General features: G+C 38.8%; 1 protein-coding gene across 3 annotated transcripts in view; it reads left to right on the forward strand.

Annotated features, from left to right (window-relative positions):
- Positions 1–12,787, forward strand: part of WWP1 (WW domain containing E3 ubiquitin protein ligase 1) — a 160,459-nt gene that overhangs the window by 91,846 nt on the left and 55,826 nt on the right. For all 3 annotated transcript variants that reach the window (XM_030553396.1, XM_030553398.1, XM_030553397.1), the window contains exons 11-16: positions 3,828–3,882; positions 3,958–4,042; positions 4,155–4,283; positions 6,278–6,350; positions 7,220–7,291; positions 7,944–8,032. In XM_030553396.1, coding sequence (XP_030409256.1) covers positions 3,828–3,882; positions 3,958–4,042; positions 4,155–4,283; positions 6,278–6,350; positions 7,220–7,291; positions 7,944–8,032 — 503 coding nt within the window. The remainder of the gene's footprint in view (positions 1–3,827; positions 3,883–3,957; positions 4,043–4,154; positions 4,284–6,277; positions 6,351–7,219; positions 7,292–7,943; positions 8,033–12,787) is intronic.

Consider the following 12,787-nt stretch of genomic DNA (forward strand, 5'->3'; position numbering starts at 1 on the left):
GATGAAAATAGCAGCACTTGACTAGGTAGGGTGACCAGACAGCAAGTGTGAAAAATCAAGACGGGGGTGGGAGAGTAATAGGAGCCTATATAAGAAAAAGCCCCAAATATCAGGACTGTCCCTATATTATCAGGACATCTGGTCACCCTATGACTAGGGGAAAGGTCACAGTGTCCCTGCAAAAAATATTTCATGTTACCCATGATTTAGACAGTTCAACCCTTGGTATCTGTAGGAACAATTCAGAGAGTCTTATCTAAATATTTGAAAGGATTTAGGCTGGTTGCTAAATCGGATCAAAGTTGTTTATACCTTAATTGGCTCAATGTTTTCATCCGTAGAATCACCTGATTCTGTAGATAAAGTATATCAACCATACATTCTAGATCCTCCTAGGTATCCGTTGATTCAGAAGACTCTGTGAACCTCTCAATCACTTTTTGATGTAAAACATGCCAAAAAGTAGACATCAGTTACCAACTGTTGTCCTTTACTCTCACCATCATACTGGAATTGTTGTCTGACAGGATGATTGTGATTTTATATCGTTTCCAAGAGTATAAAAGGTACATGTCATTTGCTATGGAGTTGAATGGCTTACTATGTATAGTTACCTCTGTTCAAGACCAGCAGCTGGTGGCCACGGCGTTGTAGTTTTAAAAAAATTCTCAATTTGATTTTGAACTAAAGATTGTCCTTTCTTGGTCACAAAAGTTACATTTATAAGATCTTCTGTTTCACCTTGGTGGCAAATACAGTTTTCACCAGATAATAAATACATTAGCAATGTTTCTCAAAATTCAGAAACTTAAGGTGGTCTTAGCCAAGAAATTGAGGGCTTTTCTCAGCTTACTGATGTCAGTCATACATCCAGTTCTTAGGACATGGTTTATCCTTTTCAACACTTTTACATTTAGGGTATATTGGATCGAGAATTCTAATTCTAGTGATCAGTTCTCTCCAGAGTTTCATTTTCTGTTAAATCAGTGGTTTCTGAAAAACCTTATTTTGGAACTAAAAATGAAGTGCCACTTATGTTTTCTAAATCATAAAGTAATTAAGCAAAGTCTCTTGTTGTTTCAGAGAATTGTTAATTAGTGAAGCAGTTCTTGTCAGGGCATAAATTTACATTTATTCTCACACCTGAACAGATAAAGGGAAGGCTGTCATCATAAGCTGTATTTTTTTAATGGTTGGGGTCGAAGTTGCTTAAAACTCCAAGTTATGGTAGGAAAGCTAAACACTTTAGCTACATAACTACCATTTTGTGTATGTCCATCTCAGAAAAAGCAGTGTTTTGTTGTTTAGAAGCCAAATATGTAAGCAGTTAGAGAGGAGGAGTCAGGGTTTACATGTTTTGGTCTTTGTTCTGCCACTGGCTCACTGTGTGAATGTGTGAAAATATTTTTAACTTTTCTGTGTCTTGGTTTCCACATCTGTAAAATAAGTGGATTTGAGATCTTAGTATCAAAAGTTCCATACAAGTGCAAAGTATCAGTAATATGATCCTTTGGATAGATAAAGTAGTAGATACTCCTGCATTGGTTCCCATCCATCAAAATCTCATTGTGTATACAAATCTTATTGTGTATACAAACAGATTGGACTACAGAATACAGACTGGATTGGTGGATTTTAAGATCTGAAATAGTAATTTTTTCACTTGTAAATTAGGATTGAGTCTCAGATCCACCAGTCTGGAGACTATTGCCCCCTCTTCACTTTTAGGTCCTATCTATACTAGAGTTTAATCTTATTTTTCAAACCCATTCATTAAAGTTTGCAACTAGTACAGATCTAAAACAGTAACAGTAGCCAGTGCAATTATTAATATGCCTAGTAACAACAGCCAGTGGTGATGTTGCAGATTTTGTTACAACCTTGGTGAGTAGGTCTGCATAGGTAGCTAGCATAGCTTAAGTGCAACCATTTTAATGAAACTTGGATGTTTGTCCAGTTCTTCAGGGAAGAAACTTGTTCTCAAAATGGTCCCACCATTGGCCCCAAACCTAGGCAAACCACATCGCTTATGCAGCGGAAATTTAAAAAAATAATAATCCTATCTTGAGGATCCCATGTCAAAATGTGCCCCGGACACCCAACCGCATTCAAACTCAACCACATCTATTTTGGATGCTTCAGCTCATTTGTGCTTCACACTGGCTTGCACATGGATCAAACCACAAGATGTGGTTAATAACTGTGCTTAATAACTGTTTTAAAAAGGCTGTAGATACCAGGCCCCAGTCCATGCTATTTGTTCAGAAACAGGTGCCCATAAGCTGTGTCACTCATTTTTATTTATAGCTGAGTCACATGGGCAAGCAGTTGGAAGGATAGGTAAAGATGACCCAAAGTGGCACAAATCCTGCTTTCCCATTAACAGACCATAAAGTGGGTAACTCCATCAATTCAGATTGATATATTTAAGACCTAGTAACCAAATTTAAAGATAAGAAGTACTATATTCTTCAAAGGATGTATTTTCCCACAACTTAATTTTGTGTTTTTATTTAGTAATAAGCTCACCAAGATACTCTGTAAAGATTAGACATATTCTGTTAAAGGATTGTGAGAACATTTCCATTATGAGCCTTGTTACGAGGTTTAAGACTATTGTACAAACAACTGATTCAGTATTTCTTCTATTTTCTTGTAATGGTTCCATAAGACAAGATGGTAGTATAGTACACAGTAACCTTAAAGCCCTTTTAAGTATAACTGGTATTTGCATGCTGATTTGGGCCTCCATTGACCTTATTAATAATAATATTTTGAAGCACCTAGCCTCCCTAGTACAAAGCCTTAAAGGAAGCAGTTAACTATATTAAAGATGGTTTTAATTGTTCTTTCATTTCCTCTCTGACCAGTTGCAAATTGCAATACTTTGAAGATGTTAAAATGCATGGAACTTCATTTTACTTTGATATAAATCAAAGCAAGATAACTGACAAAATGCCTTGAATCTAAGAGGGTGTGAATGATGTTGAAAACTAAAGATGTTGAATGACTAACTATAAATTTAGTACGAAGAGCTAAGGACACAAAGAAAACTTTAAATTCTCCTTACTTTTTTAGTTTTTGCCTAAACTACAATATTACTTTAACATAGCTTAATAATTATATCATTTATTGTTACTTAGATTTTGTGTTGAAATAGTATGTTGCCAAAGAACCATATTCTTGAAATAAAGAATCAGTAACTCAATCAAAAATCATTTGCCATAAATGATGCCTGATTTAATGGTTTTAAATATAAGGTTGAAGCTAGTTATTTAGAAATTTTAGAATTGACTAACTTTTTAGACATACTGGTGTTTTAGATTTTTTTCATGTTCTAAAGGTCCTTTCAAGTAAGATAAATGGCTTTGAAATCCAAATGGCAATGAAGAGAAAAATATCAGAAGTCCTTTTAATACTAGATAACATACTTTATTCTTCAGTTAGTTATTTGGTATTGCTTATAAGGGGTAACATACAAAACTAATATTATATACTTAATTTTGAATTTTAACTTTGTTTGGGCATCAGGATAATGTATTTTCATGTAGATCCTTCAGATGTTACTTGACCTTACATGTTTTCCAATACTGTTGTTAGCAGAACTATTGTTCAAGGGATGCTGTAGAGGACAGTCTAAGCAATCCATATATAGGTTCTTTGGTGGAGACTATCTTTATAGAAAAAGACATGATCTTGTTTATAAGAATTGACAGAACACATAACTTGTGTATTTTTAAAAGTATCTTAATTAGATAGATAGACTTTTATTTATCTATATTTGTTCTTTAATATAAATTTGTGTCTGATTTGTTCTTTTTAACTAGGCTTCAATGTTGTCAGCAGAAAATGATCCACTTGGACCTTTACCACCAGGCTGGGGTAAGATGATAAGCTATTAATTTAGTAATGTGACTGTAACTGAAATTTGTTATTTAATAATTTTTTTTTTTTCAGAAAGGAGAGTGGATTCAAATGATAGGGTGTACTTTGTGAATCACAACACCAAGACAACACAGTGGGAAGACCCCCGAACTCAAGGGTTGGTGTATATAATGTCTATATTGATGTGTGCAGATCAAATGATCTTGATTAAACATTGTTGTAAGTGTCCTCATGTGAAAAAAGTGTACTGTTTTCAATTTGTTTTACAGTTTACAAAATGAGGATCCACTTCCTGAGGGCTGGGAAATCAGATACACTAGAGAAGGTGTCAGATATTTTGTTGATCATAACACAAGGACAACAACCTTCAATGATCCTCGAACTGGAAAATCTTGTGTGTAAGTGAGCCGCTAATAGAGTGTTTTTAGAAGATTATTCACTGTTTAATAGTGAATAATATTCCACATATTAATGAACAGTTAATATTTTATATGGGATCTCAGCATTAAGTGCAGTACAAGTTGCTGTCTTGTGCGTATTTTCTAGCTTGGAGATTTAACTACCAACCTTACCTTTCTCATTGAAATATTCTGTAATTAACTTTGTTCTAGGGCTGTCAATTAATCACAGTTAACTCAAGCAATTAACACAAAACAAACGATAAAAATTAGTCATAATTAATTGTTTTAATCGCACTGTTTAATAAAATATCAATTTAAATTTATAAATATTTTAGATGTTTGTCTACATTTTCAAATATATTGATTTCAATTACAACACAGAATACAAAGTACAGTGCTAATTTTATATTTTTATTACAAATATTTGCAATGTAAATATATAAACAAAGAAATTGTATTTTTCAATTCACCTCGTACAAGTACTGTAGTGCAACCTCTTTATCGTGCAGGTGCAACTTACAAATGTAGAAATTTTTTTTAATGTAACTGCACTCAAAAATGAAACAAGGTGAAACTTTAGAACCTACAAGTCTACTTAGTCCTATTCTTCAGCCAATTGCTAAGACAAACAAGTTTGTTTATGTTTACGGGCGATAATGCTGCTCACGTCTTATTTACACTGTTACACGACAGGTATGCTAAACATTCGTAAGCCCTTTCATGCTTTAACCACCATTCCAGAGGCCATGCTTGCATGCTGATGACGCTCATTACAAAAATAATGCATTAAATAAATTAAATCCTTGGGGAGAGAATTGTAAGTCTTCTGCTCTTTTTTACCCCCGTTCTACCATATATTTCATGTTATAGAAGTCTTGGATGGTGACTCAGCATATGTTGTTCAATTTAAGAACACTTTCACTTCATATTTGACAAAATGCAAAGAAGTACCAATAGGAGATTTCTAAAGATAGCTACAGCACTCAAACCAAGGTTTAAGAATCTGAAGTGACTTTCAAAATCTGAAAGGGATGAGAGGTGGACCATGCTGTCTGAAGTCTACATTTGTGAATTGTGCTTTCATGATAAAGTGATTGCACTACAGTACTTGTATGAGGTGAATTGAAAAATACTCTATCTTTTGTTTATCTTTTTTACAGTGGAAATCTTCGTAATAAAAATAAGTGAGCACTGTACACTTTGTATTCTGTGTTGTAACTAAAATTAATATATTTGAAAATGTAGACAAACATCCAAAAATTTTAAAAAATGGTATTTATTGTTTAACAGTGTAATTAACACTGCAATTAATCACGCCTACTTTTTAATCTCACAATTAATTGTGATTAATTTTTTAATTGTTTGACAGCCCTACTTTGTTCATTTGATGTAATTATTATCAAGTGCTCATATACTATGTTTATAAATGCAGTAGAAATAGATTGAGGAAGAGCCGTAAAATTTGACTATTAGCTAGATCATAATTATTAATACGTTTGAAGAAAATAAAGACTATTCAAATACTGGTAATAAAGTACTCTTTTAGCTGAAATATTGCTATGTCAAATATATTGGTAGCTAAACAGAATTACTCCTGATACCCAGTGTTTCAAAACAATGTACAGATCAATGAATACTTTTTTTTATAGTTCAGTGAATATAGTCGCCCACATGTTGCTAGTGCTCTGAACACCATCTTACATATAGAGTTAAGACTGACTTCTGATGACGTTGTAGGTGGTCTTTCGTTAATTTGAGGAGTTAACAGGTTACAAAAGTTAGATTACATTTAAAATTTGGCTGGGAGATTTTGAACCAACACCAGAAAGTAAAACTGGAGCATATGTTAGTCTTTTTATGGTGGCCATTTCTTGTGAGCTTGAATTAGCATTTTACTGAAATGCACAAATTGTTGGTCTAGTGGTGAAACTACTGAGAGCTGATTGTACTGTTGTATTGATTTAAAACACTTCAAATATATTGTTTTACAGAAATAAAGGCCCACAAATTGCTTATGAACGTAGCTTTAGGTGGAAACTTGCTCATTTCCGTTACTTGTGTCAGGTACTGTAGTAGTAATTACATCTATCTTTGAACGTTTGAATTTGTTTTTGTACTGGGGTTTCACTGACTTAGGCGCCCCCTTCTGGCTGGATGTGGACATAGCACCCTCCTTTTCCTTGGCACTCTCTGTTGACAGTTGCTTCAACCCTCACATAACGTGGCCCTCTGGCCTGGTCATGCATTTATGTCCACCTCTTTTGGGGTATATAAAGAGTCCAGCAATGAGTGGCTCTGGTGGTTAGATGAGAGGGTCTAGGCCTCCCCTGAACAGAGATCTCGCAGTCTTGATCCTTCTGTCTTCAGGGCACTCTCTCAGCTAGATTTCCCATCTCAAGAGTAAACTTTCTGCCTTCTATACCCTCTAGCAGCTGGTGGGGGAAACGAAGGACCACTCTTTCCACCAGGTTCTGATCCAGGGCCCAGTGATGGGCAGCTACGTCCTGCACACTAAAGTGCTGTTTAACTCCCTGGATCATTTCCTACATGTCCCCTCTTTCCCAAAGGATAAAATAAAGACATTAAATAATTGAAATCCAAGGTAATATGTCAGACTGTCTGAGTGTCTGTGGGTTTGGCAAAGTGACTACAGCCTGGCCTTAGGCAGCAGGAGCTCCTACAGTGCTCCTTCCCAGGAGTTCTGAGTATAGGTCAGCTCACTTCTATTGCTTGCATGCCTAATGAGCTGGCCTTGCCTCCTTTTGAGTGCCTCCTCCAAGCCATGCACGCTTTGTGAGTGTGGCAGGGGTTGGGGCCGCCTGGGATCAGCGCAGCTGCTTAACCTTTCTTTACTGATATGGGGTTTGTATACTCCATCACAGCGTTCATTTAGTGTATGCTGCCACTTATGTGTTGTTGTTTTATGCTTACAGTCAAATGCATTGCCGAGCCATGTAAAGATTAACGTATCCAGACAGACACTGTTTGAGGATTCCTTCCAACAAGTAAGGCTATGATGTCTGCTGTATTAAACATGTTCATTGAAGTAAGACAGTGTTACAATGTGTTGCTCTAGTTTGTGACTGTGCAATCGTTAATAGTGAAAACCTTGATTTTAAAAATCTATTGTTCTACCATAACTACTACTTCAAAGATTAAACCTGTGTAACTAGGATTTACAATTCTTAACCTATAGCATTCTGTACTTCACAGATGAATATGCTGCCTTCTGTTCTAAAAAATAGAACATTCCTATCTAAAACTTCTCCCTCTCATCCCACCAAAAATACCAATACCTTCAGAGGCATCAGGAAAAATATTATTAAAGGGAAAAATATCAAATAATTTGGCCAAAATTATACTTACCCATTAAAGAGGAGTTGCCTAATATATTGAAATAATTTGTTCAATACTTTCCCTGTTATTCAAAACAAAATTTGTAAACTAAAATAATTTAACAAAGCTATTAAATGAATATTTGTACCGCTGTTTAAGGTAAAATGTCCTGATCCTCAACTGGGTCTTTAGGTGCTACCATAATACATATAATTAATAATAGTCTGAATTTGAAACAATCAGTTTGCTTAATGGGTTGAAAGTAAATTAATTTAATGAGCCTTTGTATTTTTTAACTCTGTGTTTAAAATTGTTTCATAGATCATGGCTCTAAAACCCTATGATTTAAGGAGACGATTATATGTTATATTCAGAGGTGAAGAAGGATTGGATTATGGTGGTTTGGCAAGGTAAAGAAAATTGCTTATAAATCTTGTTTCATATACTTATAGATTTTTTTTTTTTAAATTAGAAGATTGCACTCTTATCAAAATAGGGTTGTAAATTATGGAAAGAGGCCCACTCACTTTGCATATTCTATTGTTGTGACCTAGGTAATCTTTTTAGCCAATTTCAGTAAGTCAACCTGGGACCCAAGGGGTGCTTTTCACTGTCTCTCTGAAAATCCACCCAAATAAAGCTGAGTTATAAGCCTCTAAAAATTGCAGTTTGCACATATTCTGTAGAGGTTTGTTAGAGGCTGGCAGGAAAATTCTTCAAACATTCTGAGGGGCCAAGCAGAACTACTTCTTTGATGTCCCCATGGGTGCTCTGTTTTAGGAGCACATGCGCATCTTTCATCACAGATTTTTGGTAGCAGTGCCTGCACATGTGCCCTACGCATCCTCTTGCCCTGTACAGAAGCTTTATAGGGCTACGTGAGCAAATTGCCCTCAGTTCCTTCTCAACCGCCTTTGGCCAGAGATGGTGTCTACTGCCTGCCTGTTTACTGTGTACCTGTTTTCCCCCTCGTATTAGTGTTTGAACTTCGTAGTTAGTTCCAAGTAGTAGTAGATTTAGTACCTTATAATTGGAACATTTGTTCCCCTTTCTTTTTCTAACAATAACAAAACCCAAAACCTATATATACACACGTGCATACACACTCTTTTGGTTTTCTTTTTCCACTGATGAGGGCTTGAAAATCTTTTTCTTGTCAGGGATGATGGGCTTACCAGGATTTAACAGGTACTTCTCTTGTCGAGAAGCACTCCTTTTTAGTGACTAGCACTCCCACTGAACTTGTTGCATGGAAGACACTCACATTCCCAGCAAGTACAAAATCCACTCTTCTTTTAAGGGATGAGCCTGTAAAAACAAGGCTATTGAGTACAGGCTATTAATGGTGGGGCAAGCTTTAAAACTGACTTTGGACCTGGGTATAGTAACACTCCCCTATCCTCCGTATGGGGACCCTTCACATCTGTCAGTGCCCTGTCGTCGTTGAGATCACGGTCACTGATAGCTTGTAAGGGGAAGACAGTATGAAAACTCTCTTCTTGACTGACATACCAACAACTGCCCTGCTAATAACGAGAGCTTTCCATTCCAGGAATAAGAAAAAGGATAAGAATTGCAAAACAGAGTTCTTCTTTGAGTGACTGCACATCTTTTCTACTGTAGGTGGGTGTGGATCTCATGCACAGTTGGAGATTTTTTTCTTGGCAGTACTTTTCAGGGCAGCGTGAGCATCCTCTTCTGCCTCGTGCCACTTCATGCAGGCATAAAGGGGGTTGCTCTGCTCCTGACCTCACTCAGTTCTTTCCTAGTTCCAGTGACGGTTGTTCTTGGAGCTGGGATCTTTGTTTCTTTATATCTTCCATTCCTTAGTGTAACTTGTACCTGTAGCATTAGTTTTTAGTCTCTTATAGTATATTTCAAGAGTTAGTTATAGGATTAAGTATAGTACCTTTTTAGTGTAGGGTTACTGGTGTCCCTGTTGAGTACCAGGCTCGTTACTGGACTGATACCCCGTTCTCCTGTCTTCAAGGCCTGTTATTCATGTAACAAGTCTATGCCAGTGAGTGACCCACACCACAGCTCCTTAAGTGTCTGGGAGAGGTGCATGTTAATGACAGATGTCACATTTGTAGAGGGTTCAACCCTGCTTGAAAAATGACAGGGCTGCCAAATTGAAGTACTTACTCAAGATATCTGTGGTTCTTCTGCCATTGGAACTCTCCTGCTCTGAATGGGTATCAAGCACTTCCGAGTCTGTTACTAGTGCTCTTCCTTTTCTGACGGCATCCTCAGGCTGAACTGCGTCATTGGTGCCAAAGAGACTGCATAAGTCTCCTAAAGACTTTGTACCAGGATTGTTTAAAAAGAAGGCACTGACTGTTCACAAGGACTCAGAGGGGCTCTCAAAAAAATCAAACCCTTTGGAGCAGTCTGTGAACCAGAAGGGACTGCTTATTCTGGAACCCAGGAAGGGTCTGTTGGGACCAATCCCTGAAGAATTGGCACACCTTTCACTACTGCATGCTCAAGGAGCCCTTTCCGGTGTCATTAACACCTGTGACTTTCAAGGCAGCCAGAGGGTTGCTTAACTTGTTGTTACCAGCTTCTCCTGTGATTCAAGAGCCTTGTATGATAGCAGTATTGGAACCAGGTACTCCTCTGGGCCTGGCTCCATCCCCAAAGCACAACTTGGTACCAGCCACTTCTACTCTTGCAGCATCTTTTTGTAGGATTGCACCTAAAGGTAAGCCAGCAATGATTTTACTGATGCCCTCTTCACCAGGGCTGGAACCTCTGTCCCTGCTACTGACAAATTCAGCTTCCCCCGTGGTTGGAGGAAACAGACTCCTCACTGGACTCAGAAGTTGGATCCTTTGTGTCCTGACCTGAGCATGCCCACCAACAGGGGTTGGCACCACCATATTGCACAATGGATACTTGACAAAATTTCTGTACTTAGTGACGGACATGAGGGTAGGAGGGTGTAGTCATTCGATTTTTTTTTTAAAAATTACCACGGCCCTCAAAAATTTTACCACAGATACTTGTGTCCTTGTATGGACATGTTGCTGACCCCTACCCACCAGCCCCAGTGGGGTACCTGCCAGCAGTGGTACCATCCACAGTCTCAGCGTCCTAAGAGCCAGGGGCCTACACAGAGCTGGGTCCAACCTCCATACCAGTGATCCTCCTCTACCCTGTAGGGTTTCCCTCCACGTTCCCAAACCTCTCTGCTCCTTTCTTGCACTTCTACATCCTCCAGACACCTGGAGCATCTGCAGGAAGATCACCATCTTCCTTCCTCTGGTACCAGGCTCGGTACTGTGCAGGGGGAGCTGCATGCTTAGGATTCCTCTGTAGAGGCATTGAAGGAGGGAACTTCTCAACAGTCTTTGTCCTCTTCTTCTTTGTTGCCTGATGAGGCAGTAGTGACTGAATCCACTTCTCCCCTTCATAATGATTTTAGAGCTCATGAAGACTTGTTGAGGAGGGTGGTTGTAGCTCTAGCTATCCAGTCAGAAGAGGTACAGGAAAGGACATGTAGGCTTGTGGGCATTTTAGCCTCTGCAGGACCCTCTACGGTAGCTCTCCCTATTAATGGATCCTGTCAAGTTTTTATGGGAGACCTCCTATTCTCTGCCTACCACTGCCAAGATAGTGAAGAAGAGATACCATCAATCAATGATGCAGAGAACTCCAACTCAGATACACTCCATATGACAGAGTGGAAATGATTAGATATTTTTGGCCGCAAGGCCCATTCATCAGCCACTTTGCAATTGCAGATTGCCATTTACGCCTCGCTGTTGGCGAAATACAACCACACTAATTATTCCAAATTGACAGACTTTATTGACAACATACCAGAGGACATAAGGAACCAATTTAAAGCCATCATCTCAGAGGGCCGTCTCCGAACCAGAACCACCTTACAGGTGCACCTTAGATGCAGCAGACATGGCAGCACACTCCACAGCCATAGTTATGCGTAGTATTTCGTGGCTTCACCTGTCCGGCTTCCCTAGGGAGGCGTAATCCACTATGGGAGGCCCCTCCCCTTTGATGGCCAGAAGCTGTTGCAGCTAAGACTGATGAGTCCCTTCAGCACACTGAAGGACTCTGTGACCCTTCGCTCCCTTGGGATATACACTCCTGCATCAGGAAAAAACAGGGTACATACTATCCCACTCAGCATACAAGATCTGCCCCATACGTCCAACAACAGAGGCAATATGAGACACACAAGCAGACAGAGACTTCCAAGGTGTTCTCCTCCTCCGGCTCAGTCATCGGTGTCTCGACAGCCATCTGCAAAACAAGAATTTTGAGGGTTTGGTCGAGGGCTGAAGAGACCTCCCCCATTACTCAGTGCTGACACCCATCATTGACCATCCCTCTTTTGGACACCGTTTGATCCCTTTCTATTCAACATAGAAATCCATCACCACAGACAAATGGGTTCTAGAAATACTCCACACAGGCTATTTGATACAATTCACCTCTATCCACCCTCCCTCTCCATCACACTTCTGGGACTCCTTATGAACAACTTCTACAGGAAGAAGTAAGCCACATTCTATGTCTGGGTGCTAAGAAACTGGTACCATCCTAACACGGAGGGAAGGGTTTTTATTCCCACTGCTTCTTAACCCAGAAAAAGACTGGAGGATGGAGAACTATTGTAGACCTCAGAAAACTCAACAAATTTGTAAGGGTCCAACAGTTCAGGATTGTCACATTAGCAACAATAATACCAGCGCAGGAACAGGGGAACTGATTCTTGGCCCTTTTAAGATGCCTATTTTCACCGTACATCCCACTCACAAGAGAGTCCCCAGGGACAGAACATATCAAAACAAAGTTCTACCTTTTGGACTTTGACATCACCACAGGTGTTTCTAAAATTGTCGATGTACTGGCGGCACATATCCACAAGCAGGGATTCATAATTACCTATTTGGACAATTTCCTACTAAAAGCATCCACCCGAGGAGATGCCCTAGACATTACTCACAGGAAAATCACCCTCTTTTCACAACTGGGATTACAACTAAACATACAAAAATCAGCACTGATACCGGTGCAGAAACTGGACTTCACTGGGGCCCATCTCGATGCTCTAGAGGCCAAAGCATCACTACTGCCAAACAGAGTTGTGACTATAGTCAATCTGATCGCCATAGTACTGAACAGCATGCACACAT

The sequence above is a fragment of the Gopherus evgoodei genome, chromosome 2 (assembly GCF_007399415.2).
Source record: "Gopherus evgoodei ecotype Sinaloan lineage chromosome 2, rGopEvg1_v1.p, whole genome shotgun sequence".
NCBI classification, from domain to species: domain Eukaryota; kingdom Metazoa; phylum Chordata; order Testudines; family Testudinidae; genus Gopherus; species Gopherus evgoodei.